Source organism: Lotus japonicus, chromosome 5 (genome assembly GCF_012489685.1).
Source record: "Lotus japonicus ecotype B-129 chromosome 5, LjGifu_v1.2".
In the NCBI taxonomy this organism is placed as follows: Eukaryota; Viridiplantae; Streptophyta; class Magnoliopsida; order Fabales; family Fabaceae; genus Lotus; species Lotus japonicus.
The window spans coordinates 49598928-49618370 of NC_080045.1; the positions used below are offsets into that span (position 1 = coordinate 49598928).

Genomic DNA, 19443 nt, shown 5'->3' on the forward strand with positions numbered 1-19443 from the left:
TGAAAGAGTTCAATTAGGCAATTGAGAACATTAATTCTTCTCTGTATTCAGGTTCAGGTGCATGCAATTCAATTAAATGAGCATGAAAATGAGGTCACTTCACATGCATGGCTGAAAAGTGGAGTGTCACTGCTTATATGAGCCAAATGGGGTTTGAACCATAGTGGACACCTGGTTTCTGAAATGGTGAATGGTAGCCACGTGGTGATATGTGTTGTTGACTACTCACTAGTAATATTTTCTCCTCCTGTGTATCCATTTGTTGTATAAGCAGAAGACTGTGTTTGGTTGCAGTGTTTGAGTTGATCTTTTTCCCTAACAAGGACAAAAAAAATCATATTTTGGTTCGGCTGTGCGGTTGTTCGGGAAAATCTAATATGCACAAAAGAAACTTGGTGCAACCTTGCACAAGGGGTATGTGACCTACTGTGGCAGGTTTACCGGTTTTTTTATTTTAATTTTAGAAAACTCAAAATAATAGTTCCCAATTAAAAAAAAAAAACCTCAAAAAACTCAATCTCTCACTGCAACCCATCCTGCTGCCACCATAAACCCCAAACACCTACCCTCCTCCTTCTCCTCCCTCCTCACTGATCACCACACCTCAACTTGTGCCGCGACCGCCGTTATCACCATCGTACGCGGTCATCATCAACGCCGGAGGGGGAGGAGGATAACTCAAAAACCCATATCTCAAAACCCCATAACCCAAAATTCCAGATCTTAGAACCCCAAAACCAAGCAGATCGGAGGTTGATGGAAGCAGATCGAAACTTTTTGACGTTGGTGGAAGAAGAGGAAAGCAGATCGGAATGTAAACAGTCCAGATATGAGACTGGTGAAACCACCGGCACCGGCGCCGGCCGCACCAGTGGTCTCAGCTTCTTCATCGGTGTCGTTAAAAGGTTGTTGTTGCTGCCTCTTCCTGCTACTGTCGTTCCCAGCACTTCTCGCGCACCATGCCTCTTCTACTGTTAATTTATAGGAAGCGTTTGTTTCAAGATTTGGAAAGAGATTTCCGGGAATATGAAAGTTGGGAATGAACATTCCTGTGTTTGTTACAAGATTGGAAACTATGATTCTTGAGTATCAATCATTCCCGGGAATAAAATAACTTCCACAATTCCCATGATTTCCTTCATATTGATTCCCATGAAAAAAGTTGGGAATCTTACATTCTCATGGGAAAGATGAATGTAACTTCCCACTTCTCCCACAATTTATCATTATTACCTCTATTTTAATTTTTTTTTTTAATTTTTAAATTAAGAAAATTTTAAAATGTTCCCAGGAATACAAAATACTTACCAAACACATTTATAAAATTTACCCAGGAATAACATACCCGGTAATCATATTCCTGGGAATAACATTCCCGGGAATGTGATCTCAAACCTTGAAACAAACGCCCCCATATTGTTTATTTCACTCGATTACGCTACTGTCGTTCCTGGTCGTTTCTGGCACTTCTTTCTCCATATGGCTTTCCCGATCTCATCTTTCTTTCTCCTGAATCTCTCTTTCTTTCAGTGCCAATATTGCAGAGGTATGATGATCGGCAAAGGGATGGTGATCGGTGACGGAGGAGATCTGGTGGTAGCGGTAGTTGTGGCGGAGGGACTGTGGTGGAGAGGAAGTGGAGGAAGAGTGGTGGTGGAAATTATATATTTTTTTTTAAAACTGAAATTGGATATTAGGAAAATAAAATTCTGTTTTTTTTTTCGAAAAATAGTAAAATACCGGGTAAAGGCTAAGCAAGTAGTTGTGTAAGGTTACACAAATTTTTCTTTCCCATATTAGACGCGCCCATCCGGTTGTTCTACTTATCTATTACCTATGGCGGTTTAAAACGCGACGTATTGAAGTTTCTTTGCTGCTACTGGTGTTAATTGTTTTTGTTATTATATTTCTTAACATCAGATAATGGAAAATATTCAATTCAATGTTGAATATGTTTATGATTAGGGAATTGTTATTCAGACCCCCACGGCTATTCAGACCGAAGGAATTTTCTGAAACCCGAAATTACCTCTTTCGAACGCACCTTTAAATTGCGTGACAGTCGCAGTTTGAACCTCATGTTCCGAGTGCGACACGAACGCACACTGAGAGTGCGGCGGCTTCACACTCCTTACGTACCGATGCCGTGGGAGGATTCTACTACCATGGCTAGAACGGTTGGCTGGGGCAAATTCAAATTCTTTGTTCTTGGCATATCTGAACCAACATTGGAAACATAAGACTCAAAACAGAACAAAAACATAAAGACATTGGAGCTTTGACAGATAAGGGTCTAAGACGCACTCTCAGGGTGCGTCTTGGTCGCACCTTTAAGGTGCGTATCAAGCGCACCCTTAAGGTGCGTGTATTCTGAACACGCACCTTTAAGCTGCGACACAGATGCATCTACAAAGTGCGATAAAAACCATAACAAAATGGGTCGGGTCGCGTAACAAACCTGGGTTTCGGGAAGAATCTTGGGTGGTTGGCAGCAAAAAGTGGTGATGGGGGTGGCGGCGACTCCACTCGGTTGCGGTGTCGCTGGCGGAACCGATGGCGGTGGCAGGCGGAGGCAGTGGAGGAGGATGCGTGAGAAAGGGAGGGAGATTTTGAATGAGGAAGATTTAAATGAGTGAAATGTGTTTGGGGGAGGGGAGGGGGGTTTCGGAAGTTTGAAGAAGTGAGAGAAGTGGGAAGGGGGGGAGTTAGTGGGGAAATTGAGAAGTTTTTTTTTTAAAACAGGGGCATTTTGGACAATTCACCGATTTTGAGGGGTCTAAATAATAATTCCTTTATGATTATTAATTTATTATTGAAATTTTCACACTGCTGGTTCTATGTAAATTCTATAATTTTAAACACTAACTGTATTATTCAACTTCAGAATTAATCAATATTTATGTAACATTTTCCTTCATTTTTACACAATTCTCACCCCAAACTGTCAAAAGCAGAGTCTGCAAATTTTTTGCGGTGAATTAATGTGTCAGCTTATTGGGTGTTGCCCATGTGAAGGTAATTTAATGAGCCTGAAATCTTTGGCCCAGTCCAACTTCATTGAACGAAAGCTCAAAGCCTCAAACTGTACTTGAAAGTTTTGAGAATTTGACAAATAGAGAAGACTGTAGTTGAAAGGGTCCAGTTGAATGCCATCTGACCAAAAAGAAAAAGGAGGCAGTTTCCGGATCATGGCGAGCTTCTTCTTTTCTTGTTTGGAAAAAAGAGATTAGATGATTAAGTGTTGAACACTTTTGACCAAAAAAAAAAAAAGTGTTGAGCACTTACAATCACGGGTATGTTAAACCTTAATAAGAGCACTCCAATATCAGTAAAGTTATGTTCACACCTCTTAAATGAGGTGGAAAGAGGTGGAAGATGAGAGAGATAGGAAAAAAAGAAAAGGTAAGAGAGAGAAAGTATAAGATATGATAGATAATAAGATGAAAGAGATAGAAATAAAAATAGGTGGAAATAAAGTGTATACAAAAGAAGGTGTGTATATATCATTACCCCTCCAATATAGCACTAAAAATGGTGGCGGAAATGTTATCTACACACCTTGAATAGTGTTTCCCTCCATTTCCACCTCTGCCACATCACACCCTGCCTGATCAGCTTGCCACCGTGTAATTCTTGTCATTTGGCCTGGAAAATGAGAAAGTGAGGGAAAATTGGGGGGAAAACAAAATTGGAAAAAATTAGGGTTCTCTCACCCCAAAATCCCGCACCACCACCTCCAATACCCGATTCCCTTCTCTTCCCTTCGCGTTCCTTCTTCTCCACTCCGTCACCGAGCAAACACGCGCACCACTGCAGTGTTTCCGTTCTCCACTTTGTCGCCTCACCGAGCAACACGCGGTTCCGTTCTCCGCTCCGTCGCCTCACCGAGCAACACGCGCACCACTGCAGCGGTTCCCTTCTCCACTCCGTCGCCGCCACCTTGCTGCCTCTAGCGCCGCCAGCGGGCTCCTCTTCCAGCGGTTCCGTTAGTTCCTCTGGCTCTAACCTCTTCTTCTCTACTCTTCTGTGCAGAGGTAAGATTTCCACAAAAGCAAATATTTTTTGTTTTCTTCTTTGTTCTTGTTACAATTTAGAGGCTGCATTTTTTTTTAGTCTCCTGAGAGAGAATTACAGAAAAATAAACTAATTGCCTTCCAAAATCCTTCGTCTTCAATTTGTATTTTTCTTTTCTTGGAACAACTATTGCAGCTACACATTACCCCGTTGTTCATTTTAGATGAAACCATTTCATTAAACATTTCAAAGCTGTGCATGTAAAGTTTGTTAACCAATAATCCCTTGCTCTCAGAGATTCCAAATCATTGGATTCATAGAAGAGAGACCATAATTGAAGTGTTACATAATGGTGGTGTGACTTAAAAGAGATTTCTAACAGTTAATGGGATATTTAGCTTTTTAGTTCCAGAAAGAAAATGTAAGACGTTAAAAATTTCAAGATGTTAATAAGAAATTAAGTTGTGTTTGTGTGAGAGGAGAAGATCATAGATTATGAGTAAATCATTATGGATAGGGTATGTTGTATGAGATTTATTTGACAGACACTAAAAAGTTGGAAAAATGTGATTTAGATTTGTTTGAATCTAATTTGTGCAATATGTCCAGTGCCATTGCAAGCCCTTTGTGCAGAGGTAAGGTTACAACTTCTCTAATTAGTTTGTTTTTTGCTCTGTTTTTGCATTTGTCATGTGAAGAATTGGCACTTAGGATATCATACAAGAAAATATATGTATTACCTACACACCTGGACTTGTGATGAACAAATCATTTTTTGTGTTTGTCATGAATGAAACTTGCAACACTTAGGAAGGGAACATGAAAGCATTGTTCAGACTTTAGCACTTTAGCGATAAGAATTTAGTTTCCTAAATTTATTTTCCTGGAGAAAAAATCTTCTCTTGTTTCCTCAATTAGTCTTTAATTTCGAAATCAGATAGTGCATCTTTCATAATTGATTTATATCTGAAATGGTGACCAGATGTTTACAGACATGCCCATGTTTTAAACATGAACTACCCATCCATTTATAGTCAATTCAGATCAACCTTATCCACTTAATTGACTCAAATACCAATTTGTGGGACAACCAAATTTTAATTAGACAAAGTTTAAGAATGGTCTCAAAATATTCATCTAAGTTTAGGTCCAAAGTCTATTAAAAATAGCCTTACTTAAAAGCAACTACCCGCAAAGTCGGACATTACTACCCAAGTATATGTAATAACTATAATGTGATAATTTGGAGTTAGGATAAAGGACCAAACTTTTTATGGCATTATGTGAATACACATTGTATTTGTATTTTACACATAATCATGTTATGATTTTATAGGTTGCACATTGAATTAGTATTCCCTTCCAACCCCTCAAGTGAGAGCTTTGACCTTAGTGTGTTGTTATCATGAAGCGTTCCAAGTCACAAGGCGAGCATAAGGTATGAAATCATGGTGGACGTTTTGATATCTAATGTCACTAATGGTGTTCTGTTTTTTAAATTGTTGATGTTGGTCATTTTAGGTACGCCTAAGGAATAAGTGTGGAACCCGCTACATATTAAGAGCCAATAACCAGTTGAGAGACCCGAAAGCAGATAAGCGTTTGACCCAATTGATAAGTCAACGAATTGAGGCTACCCCGTTCAAATGGTGCTTGTACCTAGAGGAAGAAATAAGTATATCTGGTATATTGTTGTTAGTGCGAGTTATAACGCATAACATATAAGTTGGGTGGAAAATCCACATTTAATAGTACATTGACATAAAATATATGTGGTGTAATATTTATTATTTCTTTGATGTCTCAAGTGCAGGTTGGCAGCATAAGTTATGGTGTTTATATAATATCTTTTTTGGCAAGCTAACCAGTAGAATCAAAGACTGAAGAATGTACAGCAATATAAAGAATGTGTGATCTTTAAGTTCCACATAATCATCAGTGTTTTTTTTGTATATTTCATGTGTAAGGTATAATATATATACATAAATTTTTTGGCAAGGGAAATGACAATGTTTTGTATTAACTACAAACGTATAGGGTTATATTCAAGGACTAACAGTTTGGCCACTTTGTACATGACAATGAAATCAAATGTTGAGGTTTGATGCCTATATATATATATATACCTATATATATATATATGTTTTATGTTGTCCATTTTCAGATTTTGGTGTCAGTTGATAGATTTGGGTACTCATTGTGCACATTACAGGATCAAATTATAGTTGTTACATATACTTGGGTAGTATCGTCTAACTTCGTGGGTAGTTGCTTTCAAATACGGCTATTTTCAGCAGTCTTTGGTCCTAAACTTGGATGAATATTTTGAGACCATCGTTAAACTTTGTCTAATTAACATTTAGTTGTCCCACAAATTGGTATTTGAGTCAATTAAGTGGCTAAGTATAATCTGAATTGACTGTAACTGCATGAGTAGTTGCTGTATAAAAGATAGGTATATATGTGTATGATTGATCACCATGTCATATATAAATCAATTTGAGAGATAACCATGTTTTTTTTATTTTGATGTAGATTAAAAACCTTTAATCTCAGAGGCACATAACAAAAGTATCAAATTATAGTTATTACATATACTTGGGTAGTATCGTATAACTTCGAGGGTAGTTGTTTTCAAATACGGCTACTTTCAATAGGTTTTGGTCCAAAACTTGGATGAATATTTTGAAACCATTGTTAAACTTTGACCAATGAAATATAGTTGTCCCACAAGTTGGTATTTGAGTTAACTAAGTGGGTAAGGTTAATCTGAAATGGACTGTAAATGGATGGGTAGTTCAGGTTCAAAACATGGGTATATCTTTGTACAATTGTTTTCAATATCAGATCTAAATAAAATAAGAAAGATAACATGTTTTAATTTTGAAGTAGATTAAGATCCTTTAATCTCAGTGGAACATAACATTATAACAATTACACATACTTGGGTAGTATCGTATAACTTCGTGGGTAGTTACTTTCAAATACAGCTATATTTAGAAGTCTTTGGTCCTAAACTTGGATCAATATTTGAGACCATTCTTAAACTTTGTCTCATTAACATTTAGTTGTCCCTCAAATTGGTATTTGTGTCAATTAAGTTGATAAGGTTAATCTGAATTGACTGTAAGTGCATGGGTAGTTGCTGTATAAAAGATAGGTATATATGTGTATGATTGGTCACCATATTAGATATAAATCAATTTTAGAGATAACCATGTTTTTAATTTTGATGTTGATTAAGAATCTTTAATCTCAAAGGAACATAACAAAGTATCAAATTATAGTTATTACATATATTTGGGTAGTATAGTCTAACTTCGTGGTTAGTTGCTTTCAAATAAGGTCACTTCCAATAGCTTTTGGTCCAAAACTGAGATGAATATTTTGAAACCATTGTTAAACTTTGTCTAATGAAATATAATTGTCCCACAAATTGGTATTTGAGTCAACTAAGTGGATAAGGTTAATCTGAAATTGACTGTAAATGGATGGGTAGTTCAGGTTCAAAACATGGGTATATGTTTGTACAATTGGTTACCAAATCAGATATAAATAAATTATGAAAGATAACGATGTTTTTAATTTTGAAGTAGATTAAGAGCGTAATCTCATAGGCACATAACAAAATATCAAATTATAGTTATTACATATACTTGGGTAGTATAGTCTAACTTCGTGGTTTGTTGCTTTCAAATAAGGCCACTTCCAATAGTTTTTGGTCCAAAACTGGGATGAATATTTTGAAACCATTGTTAAACATTGTCTAATGAAATATAGTTGTCCCACAAATTGGTATTTGAGTCAATTAAGTGGATAAGATTAATCTGAAATTGACTGTAAGTGGATGGGTAGTTCAGGTTCAAAACATGGGTATATCTTTGTACAATTGGTTACCAAATCAGATATAAATAAATTATGATAGATAACGATGTTTTTAATTTTGAAGTAGATTAAGAGCTTGTAATCTCAGTGGCACATAACAAAATATCACATTATTGTAATTACATATACTTGGGTAGTAATGTTTGACTTTGCGGGTAGTTGCTCTTAATAAAGACTATAAATATATGTCTAAAACACATGAATAGGATTAGGAGTTTAGGACTCATATTCTCAATGGACATAACAAAACCACCATAGATGGTGCATCTACATAGTACATCAAAGCTACCCCATTAATTAACAAAGATTTTCTACTTAAAACATGACCATTCTCTTCAAAAAAGAACATAACAAAAACTGTTACAAGTTTCCAGCTTTAACCTCCTTGCCCTTGTTGTGTCTCCTCTGATATGTAGTCCAAGGTGATCTAGTTACTGCACTTTCAATGCGCTTTCTTGGTTCATCCTTAAGACGCGTGTATATGTTGGATCTTACTTGCAGATTTTGTTCCTCAATGTGGCATTCATCATGATTTTTTCCCAGTACATATAGGTCTTCCACGCAAGAACATGTGCTCCAAAGCCCAAATCTATATCAGCACCAGAAAATCATTTAGTTAAATGAAGAAATGCAAATAAAATATTTTAAACAACCATAGCAAATTTTAGCAATAATAATAAACATACTACAAAGTACCTGTATTATGGCTGCACAACCGGTTATCCTCACAACTGATTTATTCTTTGACTTATTCAAGCATTTTGCACAACAACTCAAGCTTAGAACCAAGGTATCATAAACAGCAACACCCCAACTATATTCTTGCAATGAATTTAGATTATCTAACATTCGCAACAAACAACTAGTTGAACTCTGCGGGAAATAAAACGTTGCAAACCCAAGAAGGATATATAGCCTACAAAAGTCATCAACCTTGTCATCACTTTTATGCCTCCTTAGTTGCTTAACTATTGTCTTAACTGTTATTTCTTCCTCCTTAAATAAACCTTTGGTATGACATTCAACATCTTCATCCCCATTGTAATTCACATTTAGTCCAACTACACGCAATCCTAGTGACAAACATACATCTAGTGGAGTAAAAGGCACTACATTATCTTGTATTTTAAAACCGAAACGGTTCTCCACCCACCGACTCGCTAAGTTAGACAACAATATGCAATTGGTACGTAATTTTTCAGGCATTTCCATTAATGAGTGAAACGGGGTTCTCTGAATTCGAGACCTTTGGGCATCTGTTAGATGCTTATTCACCTTAACAAGCCACTTTGTCTTACAAGTGTGCCTAAAACGTACCTGGAAAAAAAAATGCATGTTCAATTTTGGTGTTACATGTTTTGCGAAATATAAGTGTACTTTTAAGCAAAACAAGAAAGTACCACCAGACTTATTTTAAAAACTAACAAACTCCACGGAAACACAAAGCAATGTTGAATGAGGGCAAAACAGAAATTAATTGAAGCGGGATGGTAGAGAAAACCCAATCAAAAGCAAAACTCACCATATTTTGCAGAAAAGGGTGAGTGGCTGCAGCTGGGCTTGGTGTGGGAGGAGGAGCAGCAGCAAATTGAGACTTGTATGACCCAACCTTCTACAAGTTTAAATGGCAAAGAAAAGCAAGTATCACCATCTTCCTTTGACTATGAGGATCCCTGTTGCAGAAAAACCAGAGATTTGGTTCACAGCTGGACAATATATTCAAAAGCAGAATACATTCATACTCTTCCTACAAATGACAAAATAAAAAACCAAAGAATCAACTTTACAATTCACTTCACCATAAGGAACCTCATAAAGCACATGTGCCAAACATGGTTTCTGAAGAAAATACTAGGAGCATTGTACAAGCGGAATCAAAATCAGTGCCTCTTAATGGACACAGAACATGTGATAGATGTGCATGGATATCATGCACACAAACTTATTGATCCAGAAAGTAATGAGGAATGATCCAATCCATGGGTACAAAAAAAAAACAGCAGAGAAAAATACCCAGAAGAAATAAAAAGAAAAATTTACAGCACCCAAATGAAACTAAATCAATACAACAGAAAAATTATTCAGGGGAGGTTCTCTAAACCCATATCAAAATTATTCAGGGGAGGTTCTCTAAAGTTCTCTAAACCCATATCAAAATTATTCAGGGGAGGTTCTCTAAACCCATATCAAAATTATTCAGGGGAGGTTCTCTAAACCCATATCAATTCACCAAAATCAAATTTTTCAACAAATACATGCATTTGGGGGAAAATAATCAGGACCCAGACGTTGATTTTGATTGGAAATAGATACAATAACAAGCACCAGCATACCTTGTTTCTCAAGGGGGAGAAATGGTGGTTCTGAACTAGGGCAAGAGAGAGTGAGGGCGAGCTGCGGTGGGGACGAGGGAGGACCGAACCCAGCGACAACGTGGAAGAGCGATCCCAGCGGAGGGGACTTGCTTTATTGGGGGCGACGGTGGCTGAGCAAAATGGTGGGGGGGACGGTGGCTGAGCAAGAAAACCCTAGAGGTGAAGATGAGAGAGAGGCTGCTGTCTAATTTTAGACTCAAAATTTCGTTTGCCCCCTTTCAATTTTCCAATCTCTCTCATCCAACTTGATTTTACCTCTCTCATCCAACCTGTAAGCTGACATGGAAAATGATCAACAGATGCTTACGTGTACAAGGTGGAAATGGAGAGGTTTACTGTACAAGGTGTGTATATATCGGGACTGCTAAAAATACACATTTTAAATCAAGCTCGCAAGCTCACACATTCAAAGTTTCAAACTACGAGAGAGAAAAAATATCTCACCAACACCGGCAGATAAAAATCTAGACTTCAAATCATACATGGTATAAAACATTTAGATTCCAACTTCTACATTTTTTTACCTTCAAAATCCTCGCTCTCAGTTCTTTGGAATAGAGGAAAGCTTCAATGCCTCCTTTTGCTCTTAAGTGTGGGTTGACGCAAGGTGATCCATAATTTCTATACTTATTTGTCCTGTGCATGGAGCGTCAAAGCTTTGCCACTCCCGCTGCGATCTTTGAGGGTAAATGGTCCCCGACACATATCGCACAGAATATATAGCCCAAGGTCGTCTCATTTGTTCTTTGCAGATAATGTTTTATTTTTTGTTAAGGCAAAGAATAGCCAGGTTCGCCAAATGAAGGATCTTCTAGATAATTTTTGTAGGGCTTGTGGGCTTAAGGTGAGTGTGGAGAAGTCCAAGGTGATGGGTTGTCTACAGCTAAATCCATCTCTAATATATTTGGTATATATTTTTTTGTCCAAATCTTTGGTATTTCTTTTAATTTCAATTTTGGCAAGTATTTGGGCTTCTTGGTTTTCAATAAACGGGTCACGGAGCAAGGATTTGATTTTATTATAGATAAGATGAAGTGCAAGATGATTACACAGTGGCGTCTTATATTGGCCCAATCTATTTTCGCCTCTATGTCGTCCTATTGTATGAGCCACTTCTTAAATCCGCAAGGGGTTTGTTTCGAAGGGTGGCAATGGTAGAGGTTTGTGAATTGGGATTCTGTGACCCGTCCTAAAAGTATTGTTGGCTAGGTCTTCGGCAAGTTAGATATCGTAATATAGCTCTATTGGGAAAGAATGTGCGACAGGTTCTCCATTATACAAATAAGTCTTGTGTTCACATGATTCGAACGACTTATATGTCGGATGGTAATTTTCTATTTGGGAGAGATGTTAAGGGCTCCCCAGCTTGGAACCCTATTGTGAAGGGAAAAAATTGTCTTTGACATGGCTTCTCGTGTAAGTTGGGGTTGGAAGCTCCTTTATTTGGTACGTTCCTTGGTTTCTCTAGGAACCACTTTATAATATTCTACCTTAATTTTGTTGACATTTAAAATACAAATCTTTGTGTTTGGGATATTTGGTTAACTAGTGGGATTTGGATAGCCTTGTCACAATCTTTCCTAATTATATTAAGGAGATCATTTTGCGAAGAAGAGTGCGTCTTATTGATCACGTGGAGAACAAGTTTAGCCGGTCCATATGTATCAATGGGGAGTACTCTTCTGGTTGGGGTTATGTGTGGCTGATGAGGGATAGGCTTGGAGTAGGGCTTGCTGGTGTGGAGGTGAGGTTTTCTTAGAGCTGGGTTTGGAAACTCAAATCCCCTCTCAAGATTATCGATGCTTATTTGGTTGCCCTACAAGAGGGCGATTCCGATAAATGAGTTTAGTCATCACAGGGGCTCATCGGATTCTTCTTTGTGTTTGAGATGTAGTGATGGAGGTGAACCAGTGATGTATTTCCTTTGGGACTTTGTCCATGTGTGTGCAGTTTGGCTTCATTTAGGATTTGATCTTGGCTCACCTGCATTCTTGAACTTTGATGTTTGGGATTGGGTGATGTTGATGTTGTGAGGTTTGAATCCTTGGGTGCTAGCTACCCTTTGGTGCGTATAGAGGATGCGAATTAGTGGTGCATTGAGAATATCAACTTGCGAGTAGAGGTGGTTATTACCAACATCGTCTCGTTGGTGGACGACATTCAAGGAGCTTTTACTGCCACCCCTAGGCCAGGTGGTGATGAAGCTAGGTAGGTAAATTGGCTGGCACTGCGTGCTCTCGCGGTGGCACTCAATGTGGATGGTAGCTACTTGGGTAGTTCAAATCGTGTTGGGTATGGTGGGTGCATTTGTGGTCATTTGGCCAATGGTTTGTGAGATTTTTCAATTAGGTGATAATTATGAAATCCTGAGCTAACTTTTTGGAATCTTTGAAGGTTTAAAGCTTGCTTGGGATAGGAATTTCAAGTTTGTCTTTTGCTATTCTGATTTCTTATATGTATTTTGGCTTTGAATTGGAGTGTGCTTGTGACTCGTACTTTGAAGAAGGTAACGCTCGTGCGGACTTCATGGCTAAGATGAGTGCTAATCAAGACCTTCTTTTAATGATCTCTCACAATGTTTCGCGTATGTTAGATTTGCTTTTTTCTGCTTGGGTTAATGCAAGGGGAGTTGAGTTTGAGAAAGATTAGTGTGTCGGATGATCTTCTATTTTTGTGAATTTTATTTGTCATTGTAAGTGTTAATTTGTTTGGAATACGGTGGTATCGTCTCTCACAACAAATGATTTAATCTTGTAATCTCACCCTTAAAGTGATCTAACTTGTCTATCATTAAACCAACATCTTACCTTATTTTTTTTTGACATTAACATCTTACCTTATTACCAAAATTTTAATTTGCCAAAAATATAAATGGATTAGCTCTGGTTTTTAGTATATTAAAGAGGTTGTCTAAATGACCCATGATAAAGTTTGGGTTAAGTAACCCATCATCCAATCACATTGGAGATAAATGAGTTAGAAATAAATTAATAAATAAAATATAAAAATTTCAAACTTTATCATGGATCATCAATCAATTTTGATAAAATAAAAATAATTTTCACTATCAATGGAGGAGGGAGTTGCTTCTACCTATCAGATTCATTTAGTTTGTGTGTACTAGGGGAAGGTTGGCATTGCAACTTCCAACCTCCAACAGAGCAAGCCATGTCTCTCCTTTGTCATTCTCTTCTGCCACTGCCATGTTCTCAGGTCCGTTACTCTCTTACTTTCTCCTTATCTCTACCAATCCTTCTCAATTCTCATGCCTTTGATTTTAACCCCCTTCTCTTCAATTCACAGTGGAAATTGAAGCATGAAGCTAGGTTATCATCATCATCAAGCTTACGAGGGCGAAGGATAGGAGGAAGGAGCAGAAGCATGGCTTTCAATTCCAACAGCAATTCACACGGAACTGGGAATGGGGTTACAGCGTTTTTCTTTAATCCAGCTCAAGACCCCATCGTCCAAGAAGCTCTCAAGGTACTGTTTTTACATATCGCTTTTCTTTCTCGCTTGGATTCTGTGGCCAATTTCTTCCCTTTTCTGGAATATGTTTAATTTTTAGCATATTTTGATATCTTCAAAAATATGTGAATTGAGCTAGGAAGAACTCAATTTAATTAAAATGTTTGTTGCCCAGCTGCAAATTTTGAATTTGTCTAATTGATGGCAGTTAGATGAGAATATCTCTTGGTTTTTACTGTAATGGACTTTGATTATAGGAAACTAAAGTGAAATATTTTTCATCTAAAATGTCTATTTTTTCCCTTGAGATAGGGTAATTGAGACAAGTGTAGTGTAGAGAGGCTAATGTAATGTGAACTTAGTTGCTCAATTTGAGGAATCTTATTCACCTGTGATTAAGTTCACAAAATTGCTGTGAGGAAGAGGGATATTCTTCTTTTTGGAAAATGCAATACTATTGAAAGGAAGATGCTCCTGCAGTGTTGTTAATAGCGGATGACTGATTATGGCGGAAAGCCAAAAACAAGCCATATTTGACAAATATTGATGGTATATGGTTGAATATTGGCCATGGCGGCTTGCTAGAAATCCGCCTTGAGATTTGGCGCGGATATTTGACAACACTGAGATGAGGGGGTATCAATTAACATCATACACTAGCCCTATGCAGATTTAGGGCTTTGAAAAATGCTTGTGGTTGACTGGTGGGACTATATGCTATAACTAAAGTTTGAATTGCCTGCTACTTCAGATTGTTATGTCATGTGACCTTTGTTAGAAGCTTTAGAAGTCAGCTTAATCTTAATTATCGTCCATAGACAAAACACTTAACTACTGGTTCATGAACAAATGAGTTTATTGACAGATAATAGTTATATTGAGAAAAAAGTATCTGCTGAAAAAATGACATCAAAATTATGCTGCTACTAGTCTGCTACATTTGATAGTTAAATTTGATTAAAATATCTTCACATTAGGTTATTAGTTATATCTGTCATATCTCCATCTATAGTAATCAGACAATTGTCTCATTTCATAACTTATAATCATGTGGACACTGAATGTGGTGCAAAGTTCATTTTTGTTTTTGATCCATAATTGAAATCCAGATTGATAATTTAATCATGAGCTAACCGGATGGTGGATACTGAAAGTGAAATATATGTCAAGCATACACATACAAACTGCTGTAGAAAAATATGAGTTTTAAGTCTTAACATATAAGATATGATTAGAATATTTTAATTTGTCAATTTTGGCATCGGTGCAATGCTTCCTTTCCTTATTAAGTATATTTAGACTTTACCAATACTTGTGACCTTTAGATGTAGTTCTTCTGTTTTTTATATATGTCCAACAGCAGAGGGCCATGGCTTCCCAGTGCTCTATTTGAAGTCACTAAATGAAAAGATTGTTTGTTTTCCCCTCTTAATAAATCACATCTGAACTAGCTTTTAGCCTATTCGTTAGTTGTGTTTATATTGCAAATGTATAGTGTTCTCGAATCTCGAGTGAATTTTATGAAATTTTTCTGAGAAAGCAAAAAGCTTTTCTTCATGCAAAAGAAGAAGAAAATGAAATTCTTTCTGTATTACTAACTTGAGACCTTGTTAGTTTGTTAAATGCTTAGCTGACTTCCTATCCCCTGACTCCTACTATTTAGCTAAATTCAATTTTGTCACAATCCTATAATGTGGAAGCATTTTGTTCAACCCATAAAAATGTTCATTGGTATGCATTGAAAATTTGATATTGTTTTCCCGACTTTTGTTGTGCTATATCTGCAGGAACCAGTAGCATTCCTGGGTGGCATGTTTGCCGGTATTTTAAGGCTTGATTTAAATGAGGAGCCTCTGAAGGAATGGGTTACAAGGACAGTGGAAGCTGCTGGTGTTGATGAAGAAGAAACAACCACGGAAGGATCAACAACTGAAGCAGCTCCACAAGAGATTGTAATTGAATAAAACTTGCCACTTTGTATTTTACAACTTTCATATAGGATCAGCATGCCAATAGTACAATATGAATTGGTTTAATTGGTTATAAAGTATAATCTTATCGCATATGTGACATAGAGAACAACTCTAATCCTTTCTCTTTATCCCCTTTAAGATGGTAGATGTCTACTTTCGTATTGATTTATTGATCTGCTTGGCTTGGTATAGTGGAGTTGGGGTCTATTGCTACTGCCAGCTTGATTGTGTCCTCAAGTGTTTTATTTTGGGAATTTGCAAGAGGTGCTTTTAGGACAGTTTTTGTTTTTATTCATTGTTTGGTTGAACATAAAGAAAGGGGAGGAAGTGAGAGATAGAGAGCAACTACCGTTGTTTGGTTGCCAGGGAGGAGAGGTTCACCTGATATTTTTAGAACTTAAGGTTCCCTCTTCCATGTGAAGAAAGGGAAAGCTAAAGTCCATTTAATTCTTTGCTTTTTTACACACTTCCCCATCCATTGTGTATTCAATGCCCAAACACTGTACTTCAAAGAGCCGATTGTTTGTCCATAAAGGGCAGCCTGGTGCACGAAAGCTTCCGCAATGCGCAGGGTTTGGGGAAGGGGTTTGACCACTAGATCTCTTGTACACAGCCTTACCTTATTCTGCACAGTAAGTTATTTTAAGGACTTGAACTCGTGATCTCAGTCGCATAACAACATTTTTTTACCGTTTGTCCCGTAACAGATACAAATTTAACAGTTAATAGTTAGATAAAAGTGTCTTTTTATAGAATGGATGTAATAATTCATTAGATTTATAGTTGTATCAATTCTGTTGATTTGAAGGAATAATCGAAATGACAATTAACAATTGCTTGGATTTTCCCTAAGACATGATAAAAGTTAACCTGTACACAAAGTTATCCATGTACTGGACAAATCTATGGTCTTCATGTATTATACACTTTCATTTATATTGATGACACATAGCCATGAATGGTTAGTTATTCATACTGTTAAACTTTTTAATTTAAAATCACAAAAATATATCACTATAGCACTAGTTTTGCATAGTGAAATAGTGATGAGTGTTCTAATAGGGAGGACTGAAACTTTTCTCCAATATACCATAGTGACTTCTCGTACAATGTATGAAACGCAGCCTTAATGTGCAAGTAAGGTTTCCTTCATTGCAAAGCAAACTTGAATATTGCCAATATGCCTATTTGCATTTTGCACATCTTATGGCAAAAATTACCCGTCACATGCCATTTTTATGTTACACATTGAAACAAAAACGTTTTAGCAACTATAATCAAATAATAGAACTATAAAGATGTGAAGACATGTGTATCTAACATTGTTATCTTTATATAAAGTAAGCTGATGAATCATGTGACTGTCAAACTCAAACTTACATTACTTGTAAAGGAGTCCTAGCTTCAACATGAATTTAAATGAAAAAAATAAAAAGTGAAAGCTAAGAATCCTTGTCTCTGACGCAAGTCAACTAAAACTGCATATTTAGATGAACTACCACTATCCTTTTCTGGTAATTTACAATATATTTGTAGGTGAGGAAGGTAACCACACCATTTGCAGGACCAATTAACACACTTTCTATTAGTATTTCACAATAAGAAGTCAAATAAGGAAGGTAGTTATAGAAGCAACATAATGCTTATCATGCTCAGTCTTTAAAATAAAAAGGTGGTACCACCACAAAATCTCAGAGAGAAGAAGACCTCCCTCAGCAAATTCCTCGTGGATTTTGATTCATTCACACCTCAGTTTCTCTTCCATCTCATTTCCACTTGTATCCATGGTTGATCCTCAAAGACAGAGGATCCACCCTGTGGAGGTGGAAGCACGGCCGCCACACCCGACAGCCCCATTAGTACCACCAGGTTCCTTTAGATCAGAAAAGGGAAACCCTGTGCAAGTACATCGCCATCCTCCACCACCTCATGCTATTCCAGCAACAATTCACTCTCCACCACCAAAAAGAAGCTACTTTTGCAAGTGCATATGTTGGACACTAACCTTGCTTATCCTGATTCTCATTCTCTTGGCTGCAAGTGCTGGAATCCTCTACCTAATCTTCAAACCAAAACTTCCCAATTACTCTGTGAACTCTCTGAGGATAACTGATCTGAGGCTCAACTTTGACATGAGCCTCTATGCAAAATTTGATGTGAAGATCACAGCAGACAACCCAAACAAAAAAATTGGCATTTACTATGAGAAAGGAGGGAAGTTGAGTGTGTGGTACACAAAAACAATGCTCTGTGAAGGGTCTCTACCTCAATTCTACCAAGGTCACCAGAACAGAACAGTGCTCAATGTGGCACTAACTGGTCAAGTGCAGGGCGGAAGCACATTAATGGCGGCGCTGCAGCAGCAACAACAAACCGGACGCGTTCCATTGGATCTCAACATACACGCGCCGGTTGCCATTAAACTTGGGAGGTTGAAATTGAGGAAGGTGAGAGTGTTGGGAAAATGCCAGCTTGTGGTGGATAGCTTATCTTCTAATAATCTGATTAGCATCAAGGCTAGCAATTGTAAATTCAGAATGAAACTTTAGTTCCTATGGTGGGAGAGTTAATTAATTTGTCATAGTATATGTGATGTATATTTTATTCTTTTTGCTTTTTTTGGATTGGAATGGGGGAGTTTGCCTTAGTTCCCATGATGGGAGTGTTTTTTATTATTTTTTGCCTGAACTTTTTTGCTGAATAATGAACTGCTATTGCAGCAGTTCCTTGAAATATTTTTGTGTTGATTAATTTGCTTGAGCGAAAGAGTGCGGCTGGGAGATTAATTTGCATACATAGTCTTAAGAGCATCTCATACGTCTTTGGAAGTGTCAACACCACCAAGCATGGTGATTACAATGTTAGCAGCTGAACTGACAATAGCAAGAAGAGTTAATTGATCTTGATGCATCTAGTGAGTGCATGCAAGATTGATTTTGGTTTTAGCTGCACTGAGAAATTTGTCTGGGCAGGGAAGACTGCCATCGATGTAGCCAATGTTGGGAAATAATCTGTATTGGGGAAGATGCTGCAACTCTTGAATTGATGAAGTTGATGACGGAAGCACTTGAAGATTCAAAGCATGCCTAAGCACTAACCTTTAGGTTCAATTCGCCCCTACCAATTACTGTATATTGGATGCAATTGAGATAAACCGGTGAATTCCCTTCAGGATACTATGAATCCCTTGATGTGGTTTGCACTAACACACCAAGCGTATCTTTGACAATAGTTGACAGAAGTATGATTCTCACACTTCACTCATGCATTAGTGAAGTGAAGGATGATTTACAATAATGGAAATGTGAGAGAAATCGGTAAGGAAGATGCCAATTTCGCACATGTATTATGTTTGATTTTTTCTGCCCAAGTATCTCTTTATATAGAGATGTTAACATCCCTTGGTGAAGAGAAGTATCTCTTGAAAAACTAACGATTAGAAACCGTTATATATTTAATGTTCGAAATATAATTAGAATCATTGTGTTGGTTCGTTTGGCTTCCAACGCTTGCACCGTTTAGGGAGGTCGCGAGTTCAAATCCAACGGGTGCAACCTTTGGCATAATTCAAATTAAATAATGCAAAACCGAACCAGCAAGATTCGAACCAGGGACTCGACGGTAAGTGGCTTGTTAGCCATCCGCTAGTCCACTATCAACATGGACTCGACGGTAAGTGGCTTGTTAGCCATCCGCTAGTCCACTATCAACATGGACTCGACGGTAAG

The 19443-nt window shown here is 37.4% G+C and overlaps 2 protein-coding genes across 2 annotated transcripts; both read left to right on the forward strand.

Annotated features, from left to right (window-relative positions):
- Window positions 1-13339: 13339 nt before the first annotated feature.
- Window positions 13340-15805, forward strand: LOC130721276 (UPF0426 protein At1g28150, chloroplastic). The gene is made up of 3 exons (XM_057572040.1): window positions 13340-13487; window positions 13578-13757; window positions 15530-15805. Exons 1-3 carry the CDS (start codon window positions 13443-13445, stop codon window positions 15704-15706), a joined length of 402 nt encoding a protein of 133 aa, XP_057428023.1. The 5' UTR covers window positions 13340-13442; the 3' UTR covers window positions 15707-15805.
- A 1366-nt stretch (window positions 15806-17171) lies between these two features.
- On the forward strand, window positions 17172-18419 carry LOC130721523 (NDR1/HIN1-like protein 6). The gene has a single exon (XM_057572327.1). It carries the CDS (start codon window positions 17500-17502, stop codon window positions 18262-18264), a length of 765 nt encoding a protein of 254 aa, XP_057428310.1. The 5' UTR covers window positions 17172-17499; the 3' UTR covers window positions 18265-18419.
- The last annotated feature ends 1024 nt before the right edge of the window (window positions 18420-19443 follow it).

Excerpts from the sequence above, each read along its gene's own strand:
- LOC130721276 (XM_057572040.1), top strand. The coding sequence starts at position 13,443 with ATGTCTCTCCTTTGTCATTCTCTTCTGCCACTGCCATGTTCTCAG. Across the intron at positions 13,488-13,577 it reads TGCCACTGCCATGTTCTCAG|TGGAAATTGAAGCATGAAGC; the intron begins GTCCGTTACTCT and ends TTCAATTCACAG. Across the intron at positions 13,758-15,529 it reads TCGTCCAAGAAGCTCTCAAG|GAACCAGTAGCATTCCTGGG; the intron begins GTACTGTTTTTA and ends CTATATCTGCAG.
- LOC130721523 (XM_057572327.1), top strand. The coding sequence starts at position 17,500 with ATGGTTGATCCTCAAAGACAGAGGATCCACCCTGTGGAGGTGGAAGCA.